The 24679-nt window shown below is 41.7% G+C and overlaps 1 protein-coding gene across 5 annotated transcripts in view; it reads left to right on the top strand.

Annotated features, from left to right (window-relative positions):
* The window catches only part of kappaB-Ras (NFKB inhibitor interacting Ras like 1), a 61756-nt gene extending 37303 nt beyond the window's left edge, over positions 1 to 24453 (top strand). For 4 of the 5 annotated variants that reach the window (XM_077646879.1, XM_077646878.1, XM_077646877.1 and 1 more), the window contains 2 exons: positions 14271 to 14357; positions 22690 to 24453. In XM_077646879.1, the coding sequence (XP_077503005.1) occupies positions 14271 to 14357; positions 22690 to 22754 (152 nt within the window). In that variant the 3' untranslated portion in view covers positions 22755 to 24453. The remainder of the gene's footprint in view (positions 1 to 14270; positions 14358 to 22689) is intronic. The other variant, XM_077646880.1, reaches the window with a different exon arrangement.
* The last annotated feature ends 226 nt before the right edge of the window (positions 24454 to 24679 follow it).

Here is a 24679-nt window from a genome sequence, read left to right as displayed (position 1 = left end):
TATTCTTTAACTACTTGTTTGGGCATGTTGATAATTTTGTACATTTTTTTAACATTACTAGAGACAGTAACCCAACTAAAATTTTTTTTCCCCTGACAATAATAATAAAAGTAGTGTATCATTATTTATACGTCCTCATTGAGGGCATCAGGACTTGGTGGTCAATGTGTCGTGCAAATGAAGCTAGGAAAAGCGTGTTCATAAAATAACTGTTTAAAGGAATATAGACACCTAATTTTATTGCGCGTTTTCTTCTGTCAAACGATGCGTTAGACATTAGAATACATGGATTACCAGGTGGTATTTGCCTACAACCGCTAAATAATTTATAATTGAATTTCTTCTCTCATATTGTTTCGGTTTTGGCTTCATCGACCGAATGACGACTGTGACGTCAAGTTGATGTTTTGTTCACATGATCCACTAGAAAAACAAATATAATAGCTGATATGTAGTTTTAATTCACTACGACATTTAATACAGCCTCTTCCAAGACCTGGAATGACAAAGAATGACCTGTCAGCGATTATATTATAGTTTTTCTAGTGGATCACGTGACTAAGACATCAACTTGAAGTCACAGTCGTCGTTTGGACGATGAAACCGAAACCAAAACAGCGCCAAGAAGAAATTCAATTATGAATTATTTAGTGGTTGTACACAAATACCACAGGGTGCTCCATGTATACAAATGTCTAACGCATCGTTTGAAAGAAGAAAACACGCAAGCAAAAATTTGGTGTCTATAGTCCTTTAAAGGGGTGATCTTTCCGTCTATATGGAAATGTCCTGGGGGTCGCATTTTCTAATGACCCATTTCATTTTTCATTCATTTGGTCCTCTGCTATGAGTCGCTGCTTCCAGTGATGTAGGCTGAGGGAGAAGGCATCAGACTGGTCATTCAGAAATGCCTGCACAGCCACTAGAATAAACGTGTACCACACCTATGTCTCACTGGCAGACCAAGGTAGACGCCAACGAATGTCAGAGCACAACGATGTATTCGACATGCCTGATGACCTTTAACGGCACTAATCCAGTCTCAGCAAAGGGACAGGGCATCACTTGTACAATGATTTGGTACAGTGTAGTCCGTGGGACTTAGCCGGACTGGATGTGGTGGCAGTGCCACGACCAGGCAAACTTTGTCTGTGATTAGCTGTTTGCTTCCACACCTACTTTCATCGCAGTTGAAGTCATGGCCAAATGGAATGGAAGATGAAATAGATTGTTAGAAAATACAGCTGCTAGTATGGATTTTCGTAAGAGTTGCAGAACATGAATAATTACAGTAAAATCCCATTGATACGGATTTCACGGGACCGAGGAAAATGGCCAAATTAACCGAACGTCAAATTCTCAAGGGGGACCAAAAAAATGCAAAGATAACAAAGTGTAGCACTTCAACATTTATTTCTTTAAAAAATCTGTAATTATTTATTGCTGCATTTAAGAATTGAAAAAAACGGACATAACAAACTGGAACACTTCAACATACCTTTATTTATTTAAAAATCTGTAATTATTAATTGCTAAATTTAAGAAATTCAAAAAACAAACTTAACAGAGTGTAGCACCTCAACTTACTTTTATATCTTTAGAAAATCTGTAATTATTAATTGCTACATTTAAGAAATTCAGGTAGATGTATTTTTTACAGTTCTGCCAAATGGTGCGGTATGTTATGCCTCTAGGCATAACAACCCCCCTTCCCCCCGGCCCCCCTGAAACACGCACACGCACACGCGCGCGTGCGCGCGCACACGCACGCACGTGCACGCACGCACGCACGCACGCACGCACGCACACACACACACACACACACACACACACACACACACACACACACACACACACATGCACTCACTCATTCCTGTGCGAAAAAAGCACATCTTGCATAGAGGCAAACGACGTAATGTCAAATGATTACAGGCTCAACAATAACATGAATGCTGGTAGCACAGTCTGCAACATGCACGCAATGAAAAAGAAGAGAACGGCACAGCACAGCACAGAACAACAAAGCATCCTGTCGTACCTTCTGAACTAATGATCGTAGTGATGAACATGGTTCCTTAACATTTTTATTGGGCTCACTCAAGATCATCATCACCCATCTCCAGAACCCTTTGCACACACGAAGTCCGCCACCTCTCCGAATTAACCGAATTGTGTCGAAATTCCTCTGAGTTAAATGAGTGTTTCACACCATAAAATAGTACAGACATTTGACTATACCGTACGGGGTGTCCAAACTATGCGGTTTTCCAATTGAACAGGGGTCGCCTTAACAAGTTTTTACTGCAGTAAAAGATGTAAGGATGCAAAAAAAAGTTGATAGGATGGTTACCACTGTGTAATGCGAGGCTCCACGATAGCTGTTAAGGTGTTTATATTTTACGATGTGTTAAGATAGAGAATATGAGAGCGATTTCATATCTGTGCAGTTCTAGAGCACTCGTTTTAGTTTTCCCCACATACTCACTTTTTGAATAGCTGTCCTCTCCAGTACTTGCTTCATGCACGTGGTGCCACCGATGACCCTCTCCTCGGTCGCTGTGTTTCGTGGCAGTTGCTGCAGATGGACCGTGTTATATTCCTCTGCCCTTGCCATACTCTCCCTCCTCCTTCCGGGGCTAACTATTGTCAGGGTGGTTCCCATAGCAACCACTTTCCACTTGTGCCTTATGCGCTCGCCATACCTTCCCCCTTCCATGGTGACCACCCTCTGGTTAAGCTTTCCTATGCTCTAGCCGTATCCTCCTCCTTCCACATTAACCATCCTCCACTTACCGATTCCTCCACTCTTGACGCATGCTCCTCCTTCCATGGCAATCACCTCCCAGGCGGTTCCCATGGTACCACCTTCCGGTTATGCTTTCCTATGCTCTCATCATACCATTTGAGAGGGTCAGCGTGAACGTTGGGACAAGGGAGACACATAACATATCGCTGACTGACAACTTTGCTTCTTTCATTCAATTTGGTAGTCAGTGATGTGTTATGTGTCTCCCACATCCTTGTGTTCATGCTGGCCCTCTGAAACGGAATCGCACCAACTAGCCCGGAAGATTGGCATTCTCACCATAACCTCATCCTTTCATGGTAACCCTTCTTCTCTTTCCAGGATAACTACTTTCCGGGTAATTCTCATGGTAACCACTCACTGGTCGAGCCTTCTTACACTCTTGCCATATACGTTCTGGTAATCTTCCTTCTCCCAGAGTAACTACCCTCCGGGTGGTTCTCGTGACAACACCCACTGGTTGTGACTTCTTATACTCTTGCCTTCTTACCTCCCCTAAGTAGACGTATTCCCTTACCACTTCCAGCACCTTGCTACTAATTCTAAACTGCTGTTCCCTTCTGAGACTGTTGAACATTACTTTGCTTTTTTGCATATTAATTTTTAGACCCACCGTTCTGCTTTGCCTGTCTAACTCATTGATCATGCTTTGCAGTTCATCTCCTGAGTGACTTAGCAAGGCGTGTCATCAATGAATTGCAGATTACTAAGGTGTTTTCTATTAACTCTTCCCAATCCAGGCCTCTGTTCCCAATCCAGTCCTCTGAATACATCCTGTAAACAGGCGGTGAATGGCATTGGAAAAATTGTGTCTCCCTGCCTGACATCCTTCCTTATTGGAATTTTATTGCTGACTTTGTGGAGGACTATAGTAGCTGTGCAGCCGTTATATCTTCCAGTATTTTTACATAAGGCTCTTCTACGCCCCGATTCTGCAATGCCTGCATGACAGCTGAGGTTTTGACTGAGTCAAATACTTTTTCATAATCTATGAAGGCTGTATACAGGAGTTGGTCATAATCTGCACATTTCTCTGTCACCTGTTGGATAGTATGAATATGGTCTCTTGTTTAGTGTCCTTTACGAAAGCCTGCCTGATAATTTGGTTGATTGCAGTCTAAGGTTGTCCTGACTCTATTAGTAAATACCTTATAGACAGCGGAGAGTAAACTGTTCAGTCTGTAATTCTTCAAATCCTTCACGTGTCTTTTCTTATGGATTATAAAATTATGTCAGCGTTCTTACAAGCTTCTGGTATGCTCGAGCTCATAAGACATTGCATATACAGGGCGTCTAGTTTTTCTAGCACAATCTCCCCTCCGTCCTTCAACAGATCTACAGTTACCTGATCCTCACCAGCTGCTTTTCCCCTTTGCAATGCTCTTAAAACTTTCTCAACTTCTTCTTTCATTACTGGAGGGATGTCCCATTGCTGTGCACTACTGCCTCTCTCATTAATGTCCGGATTACATTGGCTATTGTATAGATTTGTGTAGAACTCTTTGGCTGCTTTAACTATCTTATCCCTATTGCTAATGACATTGCCCTCTTTGTCGCTTAATGCATACATCTGATTTTTGCCTGTGCCTGGTTTCCTGTTCACTGGTTTTAGGCTACATCCAATTTTTTAGAGCATGCTCGATTCTATCTATATTAAACTTCCTTATGTCAGTTAACTTGCTCTTATTGGTTAACTTTGATAATGTTGCCAGTTTTATTCTTTATGTGGGATTTGGTGATTTCATGTTTTGGCATTTCTTAATCAGATCTTTCATCTCCTGAGAGAGCTTACCTGTATCCTGTTGAACCAGCCTACCACCTACCTCTGTTGTACACTCTGTAATGATAGTTGTGAGGTTATCGTTCATTGCTTGAACATTAAGGTTGTCTTTCTCAGTTAAAGCCGAATATCTGTTCTGCAACGAGATACTGAATTCCTCTACTTTCCCTCTTACCGCTAGCTCGTTGGTGGGCTTCCACCTCACTAGTTTCTTCCATTCCCTCTTCATGTCTAGGCTAATTCGAAACCTTACCATTCTGTGGTCGTTACAACGCACGTTACGAGGGCCTCCACATGTTGCACGATGCCAGGGTGAGCGCATAGTATGAAGTTTGTTTCGTTTTTAGTCTCGCCATTGGGACTCTTCCACGTCCATTTCCTGTTCTCTAGTTTGCGGAAGAAGATATTCATGATCTGTTAATTATTTCCCCATGCGAACTGTGCTACAAACTCCCCACTGCTATTTCTGGAGCTTGTGCCATAGTCGCCTACTGCCTGGTAGAACCAGACCAGGGTAGAAGTAGTAGAAGAAGGAAATGTCATAAGCTGGGCTTGCTCATATTCAGCACGACTATACTAGACACATTATCAACAGTTAGCAGTATCTGCCGCCTATAGGCATGTGCAGAAAGGGGGTGGGGGGACAGTGGTCCCCCTAATAGGCTTGGAGACGGGGGGGTTCAAATTTTGTACCATGTTGTTCCCTGTCATGGGTGTGCATGGGTCTCTCTGCAAGTGAGAGCCGACGTTCATGGTAGTGTCCACTCTTCAAGTCTTCTGGGTAGCAGGGAACAAGAGAGGACAAAATCTGCACCCCCCTTCTTCATGCCATCGGAGGGAGTCACTGCCCCCCTTGCCCTTACTCTGTGCACGCCTGTGTTCCTACTACTCAGTAGACATGAACGGATGCTACCATGGACATTGCTCGCCCCCCCCCCCCCCCCTCCCCCCCCTTATGGAGAGACCTGTGCACTCCTATGCTTTCCAACATAGTTGCGGCAAAAGGCAGCCATGCTTCCCATGGAAAGATTAAGGTTTTTTCTAGGCATTCAACGCTCAAGGGTGTTTGGTGCCTCCAGATCAGCCTCTGGCTATTTGCAGCCAAGGAGCAGGAAAGGTGCAAGCTACAAGGTTGTACTGAGACACCCAGGACCGTTTGTAGCAATGAAATACAGATTTGTGCTTCAGAAACTGGAAAAGAAAAAGCTGTTTCAAGGATTTTCATGCACGCTAATTGCTGCCCTTATGTTCAGTTATGCTTTGGCTAGTCAAGAGGTCATTTTTGTTGCATGAAAATATTCGTGCACTGACAGGCATGGATAAAGGATCATGTCACGTGCGGAGTTCATGCCTTTGCAACCACTGGGCCCTGGCGTCACTACATGAAGACATTATCCCATTATTCAGTACTTGCACATGCGTGTGATATCTTTATATTTTTTGTTCAGATGGCATAAAAAATTCCAAAATTGTGCAGAAAAATTTAGGGCTGAAAGGGTTAAACATCACAATTCTCACCTGATAAGAGCAGCCCCATGCCGCGCTTTTTCTGTTGCCCCTGCCTGTGCATTATGCATTGATGAGGGGATTGAGTTCAGGTGGGCAAGAGCTACATTCATTCCCCTCATAGCATAACCTGTAAGGATTCACAGTAGAGCACAAGTGTTTTTAGTGGTATCATCTGGCGTAACATAATGTCTTGTAAAAACAAACCCAAAACTTACAAGTGGTTTTTTTTTTTTTTTCAGCTGAAAGTAAGTGCCATTTGCTCAAATTACCATGTGGTTCACTCCTGTAGTTTGTGCGCATCACTGTTCTGTTTGGCTTCTTCTTGTGCGCACTATAAAAAATAGTCTGTGCTGTGGTATGAGGTCCTCGGACTGGTGGGGTGAAAGTCTTAAGCACTGTGTCCAAAGCAAGGAAACTAGCAAGCATCTGGGGTGTATTCAGTGTAAAGGCATTTGGCATATTGCAGCAACACCATAAGTCCAACACAGAGGGCCGAGCTCATGTGTACCTTATTTGGCATGGCTTAGCCCTGTGTCTAGGATGCTAGGTGGTTAGGCTGATGTCGAGTGCTTGTTTTTTTTAACCAAGGGGGGGCTAAAATGACGATTTTCATCAAAAAAATGTGTTTGTAAATTTGTGTTGTTTTGGATTTCTCATTTAAAAAAGAAACTGCTCGCCAAGTTTAATTGTTATCTGCGCAGTAGAAAAGAAGAAAATGAATCCTTTTCACCTGACGGTGGTGTTCGTTCGCTGTTGAAAGCGCCTATGAACACTTTTTTTCAAGACGCAACTGCAGAGCAGGCAAGAAACTGAACGCGGAGTGAAAGATCACGTTAGAAAGTTTGTTTTTCACGCCTTCTAGTCATGGGAGACCTACTACTGAAGGTACACCAGACCACTAAATAAAAACTAAAAAAGATAACATATTTTTGGCTGTCGCAACTGCAGATTGGTTGCAAAACCACACAGAGGCTTGAATTGGCAAAAACGCAGCACAAGACCTTCCAGCACTGTTTTAGCGCCATTTGGATCTCGCTAAGCCAGACCTCATTTTGGCTCTGTTCGATGCTGCTTATTGTTTATTTTTGGACCCAACCAAGAACCAAGAAAAGTATTTCACAAGTGCAGGCAAGGGCGCTGCACAGCTCTAAAGCTGAAAAAAAAAAACTTCAAACAGTTGCCACAAAGTAGGGCCCTACTTATGCAGCAGGACACTTTGATTAATTGTTTTTGGCCATAAAATTATATAGCATGTACTGAAATCATTCAACCTATATTTCTCAGTTTGCACTTTTTAGGAAAACAAAACCATTAGATTGTGAAAAGCTGCTTTCGAGGCGGTTTCTAAATTGAAACTTTGTCAGGAACAAGATGAGGTACTTTTTAGATGCCTAAATATTTTTGAACACAAAAAGTTGTCAGATGTCTGACATATAATAACAACAAAAGTAAACTTCATTTTTAAGGTGAGATTTTTGCAGAAACAACACAAAAAAAAAACATGTGACTGGCCTTATCCTGCATTATAAACCACCTCAAAATAAAAAAAAGTATATCTTCATTATTTTTTAATTAATACCTACACTGACATACGTACCTAATTGCTCTATATGACAGCTATAAGTTTTTATGTGTTTGTGCTATGGTAATAAAATGTAGTATATAGTCTTGTGACGAGAAGCTACATCATCCCTGAAATTTTTGTTAAGATCGATACAGCAGTTCAAAAGCTGACTTTTCAGCATAGCATACCCCCTTACGTAAGTCCTGTCTGTCTATGCAACACACCACTGTGATTTCTGCTTCCTGTAATGGGTAATTCTGATGTAACAAAATTGGGAGAAATTTGCACTTGCCTTTCTTGTTCTTTTCCCCACTCTTTCTTTCCTGGCTGCTTTTCTTAATTATTTTGTCACCAGTTCCATTCTCAGATTTTAAATTAGCAGATTTTTGAAATATGAATTATGTCATGGTCCATTGCAAAACTTGTTTCATGCATGCCCATTTTGGGTTTTGAACAGATTAACAAGATGGCTGCACCAAAAAAAAAAAAGGCCCAGTCTTATGACTATCAAGAAAGCCTAATTTCTTCCAATGATTCAGTAAAAGATTTTATGTTTAAAATGGAAAAATTACTTAAAATTTCTGGTAAGCCGTGCATATAAGCAGTCTCTGATCTTTCACAAAGCTGTCACATGTTGCAGCACAGACAGCCAAAGGTGTTGTTGTGAAGAAGTGCTTGCATTAAAGCTTTTTCATCTCTGGTGCTTTGTTGGTAAAGTTACAAAGGAAGGATCGAATGAAAAAAATGCCTGGCGGTCTAGTATTGCTAAGCACAAAGTATTGTGCAGGTGTCTACTGACCCAGGGAGCCAGTTATGAGCGTCTTCAACTTTTCATCGTCAATGCCGATTTACCCAAAGTACGCGGGCAGCCTATGCTCCAGTACCGCGTTTCTGCAGCAGTGTTGTCAACGCCAACACATGTTGCTCTAGTGCCGTGTTACTGCCACAGCGTTGTCCACGCCAATGCATGCAGCGCACATCTCTCTGTCACTGCTGCCGCATAGCTCAGAATGAAAATATTAGTTTGATAGCAGTATTAGTTGAAGAAGACGATGTGCAATGCATAGCGTGAGAGAGTGTTGCAGTGTAACACGAGGCGTGCTTAGCTGTGGCGATAGGCTAGTGCTCTTGCGCTGTGCGCTTTGAGATCTCGCGCAGTGGCTAGTGAAGCTGATCTATTCACGCCACCACGGGTTCTAATCCCAGTCGCGGATATTTATTTGATTTTTTTTATTTATTTCACTTGGCACAAACCCACAAACATCGCAAGGTCTTGCTTGGGGTTTACCTATCGGAATATTTCACATTAAAACCTGCATAAATAGAAAGAGCTAGCAAAATGGAAGGTTGTGTTCACACCACACTATGCATTGTATACCAGTGCTGTGATGGCCTGTGCGGAACCTACTGATGAAGATGTTGAGGGAAGGTTTGTTTGAAAGAATGCTTTAAAAGTGTGTCTTTTATTGAGGCAGAATGTTCTAGAAATTAGTGGAGAATTGGCGTCTGTCGCATGCTTCCCATATGCTTACACGCTGTGAAAAGTACTTGTAGCACCACCACTTACACTAGGGTTCGGAAGAATAAGAGCTAGCTAGCACGTGCTAGCGGGTACCAGCACACGCTGAAGGAGGAGAACAACCATGGCTGTCAGGAGAGCCTCGTTGCCGTCAGCTGGCCACTGCCTTTGGTAATTGCAGGCCCTTCTTGACTTGGAAAAGCAGGAGTGGATCTCTTGTTCGTGTTTTGTGCATTTAAGTTTTTTCACCCTGTGACAGTGTCACTAGGGCAGGTATTCAGCTTCTAACAAAGCCATTCATATGCAAAAGTTTTGCCTGTTATCAATTGAACAAGCACAAACTTTGATGCAGTGATTTTCACCTCCTGTTGTGTGGAGCAGACAGGTCTTTCAAAGTGTACTGTCGTGCAAGTAAGTGCATGGTTATTTAACCATAATAGAATGTAATGTACTGCATTAAAAACTGCTCTGACCTCTCTTGCAGCTGGTATTGTTTTAAATTGTGTGAGCTTTCACACACACTTTTTTTATGAGAACATGGAAAAGTCAAATTGTTACATTCAAAGTCAGAGCAATTGTCTGAGGATCTTTCTCTTTTCCAGATAATCCAGCATAAAGTGAGTGTATGAGGAATTTCCGGTGTGTTTCTTTTTTTTGCTCATGAAAGCATAATTGCCATGTCCTGCACTTGTGTTCTTTTTTTTAGAAAGATTACTCACTGCTTTCCCCTGAAGATACATCACGAGGTCATGTTTCCAGCTTGTGTGATAATATAAGCAGCTTGATTAGCTTATAGCCATGCAGACAGCTGTACATAACAGCCCTACAGGTTGAATGTTAAAGAAAAGCATATGTGGTAGCAATATTGTAAGCATTGGCATGCATACAGGTTGAACTTTGTTTAAACTGCAACAAAAAAAAAACGGTAAAAGTAAGCTGAATTCAATTTTTGAAATTCGTCCTTAACCGAAGAAGGTCAGTATTCATGACATCCATGGCATCGCTCGCTGGCTGTTGAGTAAAAGTTCATCATCATTATCACCATAATCATTATCCTGACTACACTCACTGCAGGACAAAGGCCTCTCCAATACCACTCCAATTATCTTTGACCTGGAGCAGCTGTGGTTGCCTTGTTCCTGCAAACTTCCGTGTTCTCATCCGCCCACCTGACTTTCTGCCGCCCTCTGCTTCACTTGCCTTCTCTTGGAAACCACTCTGTTACCCTTAACAACCATTGGTTATCTTGCTTTCACACGATGTTCACTACCCATGCCCTTTTCTTTTCGATTTCAACTAGAATGTCATGGACCTGTGTTTTTTCCCTGACCCACTCTGCTCTCTTCCTGTCTCTTAGGAGAGAGGTCGGGAGCCAGAGTTACACTCAAAAAAAAAAAGTAAACAGTGTGAGGAAGCCAGGAGCGTGGGGGACGATGGTATCATTGGGTTAGTGCAGTTGTTCATTTTGTGGCATTTGTCCACTACTTTACTTGCTTGTACAGACTGGGAGGCTCCACATCCTCACTGTTTTCTAGTGAAAAGCTTCTTTTTTGTTGTTGTTGTCACGAATCAAGGGCAATTAGTTGCCCTGTACAGACTGGGAGGCTCCACATCCTCACTGTTTTCTAGTGAAAAGCTTCTTTTTTGTTGTTGTTGTCACGAATCAAGGGCAATTAGTTGCCCTGTACAGACTGGGAGGCTCCACATCCTCATTGTTTTCTAGTGAAAAGCTTCTTTTTTGTTGTTGTCACCAACCAAGGGCAATTAGTTGCCCTGTACAGGCTGGGAGGCTCCACATCCTCACTGTTTTCTAGTGAAAAGCTTCTTTTTTGTTGTTGTTGTCACCAACCAAGGGCAATTAGTTGCCCTGTACAGACTGGGAGGCTCCACATCCTCACTGTTTTCTAGTGAAAAGCTTCTTTTTTGTTGTTGTCACCAACCAAGGGCAATTAATTGGTTAATTGTGTTTTGGCACTGCATCTAAGAACAGTGACACGATGTGATGCATTAACGTCACAAAAAACCGTCATGTCCTGGCTACTGTGACTGTTCAGTAGCACTTCTACTTGCGTTTTTAGTGTGAGAGAACTATTCCGATGGGTAAAACCTGAGCAAGATCTTGCGATTTTTATGGGTTTGTGCAATCATTGCCGACAGTGCCGCCATCCCACAACATCGTTTACACTCCTAGCGCTCCCACGCTTGGCCGATACTGCTGCCCATGCCGTGGTGCCAGCGTGCCCCACTGTCCCCGCTCCCAATGCGTGAGAGCCATTGGCGTCAGAATCACGCAAGCAACCACGCAGAGGCAATGGACGCCCGCTGCTTGTGCCACGTCTTTTCATGTGGTTGCCTTTGAGGCAGTGTTGCCCCAGTTGCTTTTGCTCGCCATACTTGGCTTAACTATGTTAAAACCCTACCATTTGCGACATGAAAAACAGCATGATAAGCCAGCATTAGAAAGCCAATAATAAAGTAACAAGACAAGCCAATGTTCATGCAATTCTGCTTTCACACGTTTATAGAATTTAGGCAGAAATTTTGTCATTTTTTGTCTGATAGCTTCATTATTTACCTTCCCTTTTTTAATGGCGATAGCTCTGTTTTCTACAAGCACACATCTTAGTATGACCGTTTTGGCAAAAATTAGTGGTAAATCAACTGCTCACACTGACAAAAAAGTGAACATAAGCTCAAGTGACTTTGGGCCATACAGGAATGGAACTTTATAGTACCGAAAAAAAAGAACAGTAATTCATAAATTGAAAAAAATATTTGCTGAAAAGAGAAACTGTTCCAAAGTAAACACCGAAAAAATGTTCACAAAATTTCCAAAAATAAAAACTGAAAACTTCAACCCTTTCATGCACCCTAAAACCCAACACAACAAATGCGCACCACGGTCAGCACTGAAAGAATGTTCGTCTTTTCGTTCTATATGACTAATCAAAAAGTAAAAATTGTGACAGTAGATGTGGTTGACTTTGCAAAAGAGTTTTTTTTTTGGGGGGGGGTATTAAATCATAACTTGTAATTATAGTTGTGCCTCCTTAATGTGGATGCTTTGGTTCCCACGAAAAGCTCTATAAAGTAAGTCGTTCATCATAATGAATCATAAAGAGAAAAAAAAATGATCAGGAAAAAATTTATGGTCCAACTAGGTCTGCTGTGTGCATAGTGGCGGGCAATGCAGTGGAAATTAAAACAAAATCTTAGGAGCTTCAAGCGTGTTATCCTAGCCACCATTATCTTTAAAATAATATGGTGCAGTTTTGTCTAGTGTTCTATGATACAGTTTCGATCCCCAGTGCCGCCGGGTACCCACCGGTGATACAATGGGTGCAAGCTTTCCCCTCGCCTGGTGCTCAGCTAGTAAGGGCTGAAATGCTTGGAAAATGGGTCTTTGACCCCACCTTGAGTAATCGAAAAATATCTCGTGCCATGGCACTCTTTGGTCATAGATGCCCTTGCGCCATAAAAATCCATAATCATCATCATTGTAACATCCAATGCCGCGCTAACATATCTCCTATAGCAACTGTTCACATCCCACGACTCGGTAGTACATGTACGTATTCTATTGGCAGACAGCCGCTGAATACGGCTTTCAACGTAGCACAGGCTGCATAGAGGGTTTTCTTCACAACTATTCATGCAATTTGGCAAATGGCAAGGCACATGAGTGGGCACCTTGAAATTGTAAAGCTTGAAACCCAAAGGAAAAAAAGCCATCACTCAAGCATTTGCACTTCCCCACTGCATTCCACTCGTGCCCTGCACTTGAAATGCAGGAAACGAAAAATCTGGTTGGGGCAGTCGCAGTTTTGTTTGCATCGTTGTCCATATTAACGCAACAAAAATACTTGAGCCCCAATAGGCTGTGTGAATTTTAACCTTGTCCATTGTCCAGGCAGCGAATGTCCATATTAGTGAGGCATAAATACGTTAAGAAGTTAGGTCCGTAGAAAATCTGTTCATAATTCAAGTCGTCCAAATTAATAGGGGTTAGGTTAACAAACCACAACTGTATAATTAATCCTGATGCATTTGCCAATGTTGGCATATTCAGTCTGGTTTTTTTATAGATTGTATTGCCCAGTTTATATGAACATTAGCAGAACCTAAAGTTTATAGTTACACTGCAATTTCAGTACACATTTTTTTTATTTTTGTGCCCATTGCGGGGGTTCAGTGACTGTAATGTTCGGCTGCTGACCCCCAAGTCGCAGCGTCGAATCCTGGCTGTGGCAGACACATTTCATTGCCGGCGAAATGCAAAAATGCCTGTGTGCTGTGTGATGTCAACGCACATTAAGAAGCCTCAGGTGGTCTAAATTAATCTGGAGCTCCCCATTACAGCGTTCCTCATAGCCCGTGTGTTGCTTCAGGATGTTCAACTCTACATGCCATGCCATACTGATCATTGTTTTGCTGTATAAAGCCTAAGATTTTATGTGACCCCTATATGAATGATGCGAGAGGTCAACCACAGAAAAGTTTCATAAAAATTTTGTACCACACTAATACTGCCATCTAAGAATAAGTACTCATCACATTGACTCAGTGGCTACAACATTCTGCTACTGAGAGTGAAGGCGTGGGTTCAAAACCAGCCACAGCAGCCACATTTCAATGGGGGCGGAAATGTGGAAATGCTTAAAATGCTTGTGTATTGAAATTTCTCTGAACGTTGAAGAACCTCAGGTGGTCAAAATTGATCTAGAGCCTTGCACTGCTGTGCACTTCATAGCTGCTCTTCTGGCCTTAGCATGTAAAATGATTAAGGAAAGCCTTTTCTCCTAAAAACTGCTTTTGTAACGGTTCAACCATGGAAATATGTACTTCCAGTTCAGCCGATGAGTAGAAATGAGCATTGTTTGTCCTAACTACAGCAACTTAAAGACCATTGTTTTGCTTTCAGCATGGTACAGTATCAAATACTGTCATGTGCCATTGAAATTGCAGTTTGATGTCTTCATTTTCTGCCACGAGATTGCACAAGAACCAAAAATTTGGTGTACAGCGAGTTTCAGTAAACCTCAATTTTACCTTTATCATGCAAGTGCTGATGTCAGTATTCCTTTTATTACAGTGCGCTTTGCTGAAGTGTCAGCATTTGATAGGAAATCTCTGATTGAACCATTTATTTACCTGGTCTCAAAAATCAACCCTCCTCCAAGTAAGTAGAGGGTAGTGATTGAGCAAGCTTACTCTTTTAGAGCATGCATTAAAAAGGCTAGGTGTGAAAATAACTTTTTGTGCAACCTTAGGACAGTGTGTCCAGTTGTTTCTAAAATAGCATTAAAAAAGAAGCCCACTAATGGAAGCCCACCAATTTACTATGCTTTAAAAGAGTATAGGTACCAAATTTTTGTTGCTGTTTTCTCCTTAGTAAGGGTCCGTAAGACATTGGTATACATTAATCACCACGTGTTATTCAGCAACCTCCTCTAACTTATATACAGGGTGTTCCATATTTATCTGTCCGGGTTGTAAAAAATTCTGCTGCGCAAAGCACTGGTCTATTTCTGCTCAAGCACAGGCCGCAGGCTAGCTTATAATAGTCTGTGTTTTTCGATAAATAACTTGACATCGGAACTTGCCCAGACTGCCCGGAATCGGTGAAAAACTGGAGTTGTTTGCGCGCAGAATTTTCATCGTGGCGAGCGGGATAGCAGATTTGAGAGGCTGCGCCATCTGGCGAACTGTGAGGCAACCAATATCCCTGCTTGGAGCTGGGGTAGGTCTCGCAGTACCCCAGATGGCGCAGCCAGTCAAATCTGCTGCTCTGCTCATCTAAACGAAAATTCTCCGCGCAGACGACTGCATTCTTTCGCTGATTCCAGACAATTCAGGCAAGTTCCGATGTTTAAAGTATTTATTGAGAAATGGAAACTATCATAAGCTGCCCTACTGTCCGTGCTTGAGCCCAAACAGGAAAGTAATTTGCACAGGAGAATTTTTTACAACCCAGACAGATAAATATGGAACACCCTGTATAATTGAATTTCTTCTCCCGGGCCTTTCCGGCTTTGGTTTCAATAGCATAATGATGACTATGACATTAAAGTTCAATATAGGTCACATTAGGCAAGAAAAATCTGCAATATAGTTGTTGTTTCTTCATTAATTGTCATTCCAGCTCTTAAGGCAGGCTAGCTTTAGCATTGTAGTGAAGTAAAACGATATAGCAACGATTATATTCTACTTTTTTCATGCCTCACATGACCTATACTGAACTCTGACATCACAGCCATCATTCGGCTGTTGAAATCGAAACAGCTGAGAGAAAAAATTCAATTATAAATTTAGTGGTCACAGGCAAATAACACTTGTGATCCATGCTTAGCAATGCCTTGTGCATCGTTACAAGCAATAAAGCACACAAACAAGGAAAATTGGTGTCTATACATATTTAACATTTCATTCTGTACACACTTCCTACACAGAAGAAAAATTATAAATACTAATAGGTTTAATAAGGTTGCAGTTGCCACAGCTTCATGCTTCTGGTACAAGAAAAGATGCCGAAAGTTTAAAAAATCTTATACATTATATTGCATGCAAAGTAGCATTCAGAAGCTTGTTTCTCATTACTATCTTTTACATTTTTGTTTTTCATGTATTATTTTGGTTTTAATTGAGTACACACTTTCGCCTGGCCTGGTGCTCGGCTTCCCTGGGGTGAAATGCTTGGAAAATGGGTCTTTGAGCCCACCTTGAGTACACAGAAATACTTTGTGCCAGGGTGCTCTTTGGCCAGAGCTGCTCTTGCACCGTTAAAATACGTAATCATTATCATCATCATGGATGCATTATTTTCAAGGCTACTGTGGTCTCTGAAAACGTTTATAATTTCACATTAATTGTGTGCATTTATGATTCCCTTCTAAAGACATGTTAAACAGGATGCTTAAGGTGTGATGCCATGGAAGCACCTATGATGTATCCGGTAGCAATCAAAGAGGTTTGCTCCCCACCCTAAGAGCATGACTGGTCTTTTTATTTTGCTGGTTCTCAGCCATGGTCGGAGCATTGCAGGGGAATATTTATGGACCACTCTTGGAGGGGGCGGTTGGTGGTGGAGGTCCTCCTATTTGAACCATGTATTTCTAACACTTTTTTCTTTGGAAAAATGGGGTTCAACATAGTTTTTCCATGTGATATTTCCGGCTAAGGAGGGAGCGACCGCCTCCTCCGCTTCCCTCCTCCCTCCCTCTGAAATCCGTTCCCCGAGCATTGCCATTTTACCATGACGATGATTCAGGGCTGTGTTTTCCGCCGACTACATGGCCTTTTAGAGTGTCCATATCTGTTCAGAGGTCCTGTAGTATGTAACCAGAGTACATTTGGACATGAATGCACAGTTGTGCATTCAATTCATGCATAAATTATTGGAAAATGCCTGCCACTATCATGTGCTTTTGCCACTAGGGGCGGATTTATGCGTCAGTCTTGGCGGGAGTAGTTATGGGAGGTGGTCCTATTTAAACCACGTGTTTCTTTGACTTTTTTCATTAAAAAAATAGCGTTCAGCATGGTTTTCTTATGTAAAATTTTATTGCTTATTTTGGGAAGACTCCCCCCCCATAATTCCGCCCCCATTTGTCACTGTGAAATTGCATGTGCTGTTTACAGAAGGGCTATACATGTATGTTAGCATCAAATGAAATGCAGTCAAGGCATTAGAAAAGGGAGCAGCAAAACAAGATTTTACTTGACACAGACTGACTATTGGTTCCCTTGATTTTCACTTGTTAATAGGCCCAACACATCTTCAAGCAGTTAATGTTTTTGTTTTGCAGTAACATTTTTCTGTTCTCTTTTTGAGTTAACACTGATGGAACATATGTTGTTTGTGCTGTATTTGCCAGCCATAAGTAATTAGTAACACAAATCAAGCAGAAGCAACCACATTGCAGAGTTGCTGCCATTAGGAATTGCATGAACATGGACAAGTGTGTTGCTATGGTCTATATTTTTTGTGCACTTTTGTAGTGGAGCACTCAGTGCTTTCTAAATGCACCTGCAGAATTTCAGGCATTTGGCACACCAGTGCACACAGTCTTGAAAAATCTATGGCATGACTGTAGAGGCTAGAAAGGTTTTCATATTGTCATGAACAGACCAATGGGGCTGGAATATTTTTCACTGTCTGGATAGATGGCGGCAAAGCCCACTGGCATTCTGTAGGCATGCCAGCCCCTGTACGAACAGTTCTTTCTGCTCTACACTTTTCTTGTTTTGCTAATGCATGAAATGTAGGAGCATACCCAAAACTTTTGAAAATGTTCAGCTTCACCAGTTTGACATGGAATTATTTGCATGTAGCAGTGCAGATTAAAGAGTTCTGCTTCGAAAGCACTGTCTACCAAGCATAAATTCAAAGGGTACAGGCAAACAGGCAGTGATAAAAAGGCAGAAATACGTAATCACAAAGTGCATCCCTTTTTACAAAATGCGTCATGGCTGCAATGACACATCTACAGTGACTTTTTTTACACGACGCTGCTGTATGTAATAGTGGCATTGCCTGATTTTAAGTAGCTTTGTGCCTTTCCTTTGGTAGTTTTCATTAGTTAGGACATAATACTTATGATTGATGAGGGACTGATGCCCATGTTTACTAAGCCACTTCCTGAAGCTGATTTTTCTGAAGAATTTGCGAAAAGTCAATCAGACTTCTACATCGACAGCTTTTCAGGCTATGTTTCCCATTAGTGTAACGCTGTGTGCATGATGTCATGAGACATTCACTAGAGTTTACCCATGGCACTTATTATGCGAATGTAGCAGCATAAATGCAGCAGACATACTGCACTCCTATAGAGTTACTAAGCATTTCAACTGGCATTGGCACTTTGCAGTATCCTAGCTGTCGCTACAATTAGCATTACCACAGGGCAAATGTCCAGTCAGTTTTTTTGAAGAACCTTGTTGCGGCCAATGATTTGAAGATATGTAAGAAGCTCTTGAATTGACTTTGATGGGTAGACTATGCCATTGAGGATGAACTACCTCGTCTATGATGCACTTTCATTTGAGCTCAACTGCAAGGGGAGAATGTTCAAGCAGAATATACGTACTTGCAACATGGAAGCCTATTGAGAAATTTATAGTCAACACAGGCAGCTATGTAAAAGATGGCCAGGCTGCTAGTTTTTTTATTAGTACAGAGTGTTGCTCCAGCAAGCTCCCATGCTTGGTAAGCGCAACTGTGTAATGTGTAATGTTTCTTTCATCCGGCGGCTCATTTATTAGTGCTGTTATGAGCGAAAGCTCTACTTCATGCAGCTGCAAAAGCCAGTTCACCGTTGAAGCCTTGACCTTGAATAGATGGACGGACAAACGGATCCGGAACTGAGATTTCAGCCCGTGGCAGTGCAAGCAGATAAGCTTTGCTGGCCACATCGTCTTAATCAACTTCCAACTCCGGAGTGAACAGATCAGATCAGCTTAACCTCGAACCTGTGTCTAATATCGTTGGCAGACATGCCGACGAATCAGCAAAGCAAAACCTTGAGCCAATCAGGCTAAATATATTCTTCCGCACATCTACTCGGTTTAATTACGTTAAAGCCCTACCATTTTTTTCATTGTGCCCATTAGACAGTTGAAAAAGGGCTGTTATTAGCTTCTTTATCAAGCGAGCAGGATCAACTGGTGCAGAGATAAATGAGATTTTGAGGATTTGTGGCCACTTTTGCAAAGGAACACAAAGTATGTCTTTCATTTCTTCGTTGCCATGGTCACACGTACTGTGGGCTTACATAGTTGCTTTCGCTAGCATAACGAGGTAAAACTAAATGTACGAAAAGCAGACCACGAAGTATCATCTGCATGGTACGACTACTTCGCATGTTTGCCAGCTCTGGCTCTAGATCCTACCTATGTTAGCTGGGCTGGAAAACAGTTCACCAGCGGGTCACAGTGCCACCTAGGTGCATCATGCAAACAACTTTCAGTGTGGCGGCTGTTCATGACAAAGAGAATACCTTCTAGCCTCTGTATTGCGATGGCGTGAGGTACAGATCAATGCAGATTTGAAGTCAATGAGCAAACTGGGTGTTCAGATTAAGCAGCACACAGATATGCAGTACATCTTATTGGTTTCAAACTTGTCCAGTTTTTTAACATGCAGAAGTAAACAGGTATTGGGGCTGCCTGCGCAGCAGTGTTTTATTAATACTGTTCAGCTGCACCAACTTCTCGACTGAAAATTGTAGTTTTGGTAAACTTTCAGTGAACATGTGTTTAGAGCAGCTGCCCTTGGTACAGGCCATCAAATGCTTACACAGAGTACACGAGCACATGTTGCTTGCTCTGCATAGGTGACACTTACAGGTGGAGCCTAAGTTTAAAATAACTGGTCTCCAACCTTATATAGCATTGTAATGGTGCCTTGCCTAATAGTTTAGTACTTCACTTAATTGCTGTAGCTATCCCTGGGCAAGAAGCAAGAGAGCTAGCACAGCATGCACGCTGCTTACAAATGTCGTGATGCAGCAGGCATGGTGCACTGCTACTTTCTCTTCTTCTCCAGCACCAGCAAGAGCCACCAATTGTTAATTGCCGCATTCAATATTGTTCTCGGTAAATATTGATTCTCTGGCTCTGTTGGTATATGTTCGGCAGCAGAAGACACATTCATCGGTGAGGAAATTGGATTTAAAAATTTTCCTGTCAGTTGATTCAAACTCGTGACATTCTTACTGGAAAGGACAGGTTGCCACGATTTTGGAGTGAATGGCGGTGTACGTGGTCTCTGGGATCCACGCCCAGAAATTGGTGTCGATGTATGCATTTTACTTATGAAATCAGCTGGGGATGGCGACACCAGTACTTCATTTCTTGGTCATTTCTAGCTTATAAAAGCTTCGTTTTTGGTGAGAGTGGTCTCTTTGTGATTAGGATGTGGTACCTTGTCGATACAGGCCAACTTATTGGGTTAATGCGCATATATGCACTGGAATTGGTCATTCCCTACATTGCATTCATAGATCCCTGGGAGTCCTCATACCACTTCTAGCGCAGTGGTGCAACAGTTAACCAATGTGCCACTGCCTTCAGTGGTAGAGACTGCCACTGGTGAGGCTTGTGAGAACCAGGTTCCTCTTCCCAAGCAGCCTTTTGCTACCAATCGTTAATTGAACTGCCACTTGCCACAGTGGGCAGCTTTCTCACAATCTGGTGGGCAGGTTCTGATGACATCACAAAGTCACATGACCTATATGGCCCACCTGCCCCCTAGGTTGCTCCTCTGGGGATGTTTCATGCATATTTCACTCACGACCAATGAGACCGATGCTAACAATGCCGCCTTTTCTGTGACACAGTGCCCTTAACGCTATCTTTTTAAAAATTAAAACATGGCCCCTGGACAGCTGTGGAGTATTGCAGCAAAGTCACACTTCATTGGTTCATGAAGCTTAGCAATACTCTGACCTGACTTTTCTAAGTCCTGTTTTGAACCGATCTGTCACTCAACTGCCTACTATCTTTAAATGAACGATGGAGGAATGCTATCTCAGGAGACAAGTGGGTCCCGATACATTTGGGAATGTAGTTAAGCTGTCGAATTTTCATCCTATTGATTGATTATTGTGATATTTCACTATTTATGGGCATATCTCAACAAAATAAAGCTTTTCCAAACTAACAGCTCTTTTTCGAACACACTGACACAAAAGTGAAGTGAAAATTTTGGCTTAAGTAATTAGACCAGAGACAACTTTGGGGCGATATTAAAAGCACAAGAGGTACTTTAAAACTGATTTTTATTTTTATATCAGCAAAACTACACACATTCACCAAGTTGTGATTACCACTTCCTCCTTTGTGCATCAGATCCAAAAAAAAGGGCCCTATTTATGTAACATGCATGTAGTAGTGCTAGCCAGCGTTAAGGTGAAATTCGAGTAGTAATTTTGATACATCATCAAACTCTAAGCAGCAGCTGCAGTTTGAAGAACTGTTACTTACTAAAAGGAATGTGTTATTCATTGTTGCCGTGTTGCATTTAAACACTTGTGCCAGCAGTTAGCCTTAAAATGCTAAAGGTGCCAGTTCGATTTTTCCTTTGTCGCTCTCATGTGTTTTGTATGCTCAGAACTGTGGTTGCAGCAGGAAAATATTTCTTGCATTGCTTTAGTTTTCTTTCGGTTATGGCCTATAGTTGTTTTGTGCCAAGTGTGTGAAGCAAAGTTCTGATTTCTAGTCATGCCTAAAGCGTAGTGCTTGCCTTAGATTTTCTAAGAGTCTCATTCTTCCAATATAACCCAAAGGTTTTGTGAAAGTCGAGAGAATTGAACTAAATGAATACCGTTGGTAATTGCCGAGTGCAAACAGAATAACTTTTATATTACTATTTATTTCTACTCTCAAAACTTAGTCATATAGAAAGTTGTGGCCAAGTCTTCACCAGGGTGGCCAAATTCTGTTGTGAGGGAGTGCATTGTCAGTTCTCGTCACCGAAATCGGGCCACACCCCAGGCCTGGTTATGCAATTCCATCGACATGCCAAGGTTTTTTTATTTTTTAGCCAGTAGAGATTTGCACAGCAGCGGGATTGAAACCCCGGTCCTCTAGCAGCGAGACGGATGCTCTATCTTACGCTTTTTCAGCATCAGGGTTAATTGGAGAGATATGGGAGAGGCCTTTGCCCTGCAGTGGGTGTATTAGAGCTGATGATGATGACTTTCAGAAATGCATAACTAGCCCGTTTATCTTTACAGAAGGTTTGTAAAAAGTTTAAAGAGGCTTAAAATATCAAAAGAAACCCTCAGGAGCAGGCTTTCCATTGCAGCAGCTTTATTGTGCACTTTCTCTGTTCTAAATAAAGCACTTGCAATCTTGAATTGGTCACAGCACGAATGCCTGTTGTGCACTATGCAGACCAATGCTGCCTCACTGCCTGCTACTTTGGCTTAGCCTTTTTGCAGTATAACTTGCTATTTATTCATGTTTCATGCTTCACCTAACGACTTTCATTTTTGAAAATGGTACTTCACAGTAGTTTGCTACATGCGCAACAGAAACTTTGGCCTTTGAGTTTCCATTGAGGCACACTTGTGGATGCAAATAAATGTAGCGTGCTCTGTTATAACTGCATTCAGTTATGTTCTAACAAAGAGAGAGAGAGAGCTGAAAGCTGTCTTAAATGTATAAGCAGTGCTGTCTCATGTACTTCATGTGGTGCTGAAGAGAGAACAGTTCATCTTTGAAGGCAAAAATCCTTGCTACCACTGACAAAGAAAAGCCTGGCATTTACGAAGGTATTTGCATTTCTTGGGTGTCAGTATAATGTTATTAAAGGCCCTCAGCTACCGGGTAAGAAAGTGACTATTGAATAATGACTAATCAGCAGTGCCTTTTATAAGGGAATCGCAAAGCACGTCAGTCCACAATGAGGTGCATGCTGCTCGCAGTCCATTGCAGTGCTGTTGCTTAGTGCCGTCAAGAAATTTTGCGGAAAAATTTGTTAAAAGTCAAATGCACTTTTGCTTTTTCAGGCAAGTCCACATTTCCCCAGTTAGGCCGCAAAGGCAAAGCAGGCAGCATCACCATGGAACTTTGAGCATGGACTTGACGCTCCATTTGTATTGCCCAAGGAAGATCTCAACTGAACAAGTTGTGCCTGCTGCAGGTCTAAAGTCTCGGAAATTGCAGCAGTGTGTGTCCTTTGCTTATGAGCAAGGGGGTGGGTTGACAGTAAAGAGGCTAACTTATTTTAGCTGCATTTGTCTTTTTTTTTTTCAGTAAATATGTTAACAAAACAATGCATGAACAACTGCTTACTTTAACACTAGCACATCTGGATTAACAAATGCCTGCAGTTATGCATTTCCTTCTTGACATTTTAAGTATAAGCCTTGGTATACGACAGCAAGCATTTAGCCCTGTTTATTACATAGTAGCAGTCATCATAGAGTCACTGAAGGGACAGCTTACTGACTTTGTTTGCAATCAAAAGTTCCTTGTCCAAATAAACATTGGCCGAGCAATATAAACAATATTTCAACATGGCCTCATCATTTTCCCATGGTAGCTGGCATCTTCAAACCCCAACATTATAGACGCAGCAATGTCTGGCTGCTTTAACAGGTGTGCTCGGGTTTTCTTAAATATAGTTTAAAGCACTGAGGTGGTTTTAAAAAACAGTCATTAGGCAATATCTATCACAGATGAATAACTATTTGCATCCCCTGGGCAGTGGCAAGTGTTACGTTGCCTAGTAAATTACAGTGGCTATTTTTTATAATTGTACTTTTTCCTTTTTTTCTGCTTTGAACCTTAATGTTTACTTTTATTTTGCCCATTCAAGGCTATTTTTCATGTTCTAAGCTATACAACTTCGACTTCTGTGAGGGTTCCTGCAGTTTCTCCATTCCATTCTTACGCCACCAGTACTCTAGTCTTCTTTGCTCGTCTTTACTGCTGATGTGTTAATTTTGCTTTTACTATCCCTAAAACCAAAGGTACTGGAATGCTCACCATGTCCTTTTTAATATCTGAATGTATACCTTTACAGTCTACCAGACAGCAGTTTGAATTCTCTTGCAGGAAATGTTTTCTTGTAAGGTCAACAGCACGCAAATCATTTGCCATCTGCCCTGGGTGTGTGTTCCCTTTTAGCATGCATTCAAAGCTGCTTTTCAGCAAAAATTGCCATTTAAAAAGCTGAGAGAGACTGAGAGGCAAAACCAGAAGTTGGGGTACTGCACTGTTGAGAGAATGGAATTGCATCGCCTGCAGATATCCCAACTGTTTTGATGGAATTACGACTAGTTGCGAGAGAATAAAAAAATTAGGAAATAATAAACCTCCATATTTCACTCAGTCCTATTCATAAAATGTAGTGTATCCACTGTAGGTGACGCTGCCGAACTGCCAGCAAAACGATGAGGCTTGAACACCTGGCACCACCATCGGCTCTGGCCTGTCTTTTTTTGCCTCTAATATAATATTAAATTCCTATCAAAACCATAAGTTCTGTCCTTATATTGTAAAAACAGAGAAAGAGTACCAGAATATGGCAATCTTTTCATGCATTTTTCCAACAGTAGACTGTCCCTTCAATATAGAGGCAGATTTTGCATGCAGTTTGTTCAAATGAGCTTTCCTCTGAACGCACAAGTTATTTAGTATTTGTGGTAACAAAGTGGTGTGTTAAGTTTCATTTGGTCATATGCACATAGTCATGCTCATTCATGTTCTGTGTTTTTACCACAAACTGTTTCCTAAAAAGGAAATAAAATCTCTGCATAACTTTTTCAGTGATGGCTTAAATTCTTCTCTAGTGCAGCTCCAACAAACCTCTAGTCTCAATTTGCAATGCTTTTTCCTTTCAGTTCTGCTATATGTGTGGGGCCTGTGTTATTCCACAAAACTGTGAAGGACATGCAGTCAAAATGTTTGCATTCTGATGGCAAAGCGACCAGACTGCACGAAAATTTTTTTTTTTCATGTCTTTGTAAAAATATAACTAAATCCCTTGAATTA

The sequence above is a fragment of the Amblyomma americanum genome, chromosome 1 (genome assembly GCF_052857255.1).
Source record: "Amblyomma americanum isolate KBUSLIRL-KWMA chromosome 1, ASM5285725v1, whole genome shotgun sequence".
Classification (NCBI taxonomy): domain Eukaryota; kingdom Metazoa; phylum Arthropoda; class Arachnida; order Ixodida; family Ixodidae; genus Amblyomma; species Amblyomma americanum.
The sequence above is the reverse complement of the archived record's forward strand: the minus strand, read 5'-3'. Positions and strand labels throughout refer to the sequence as shown.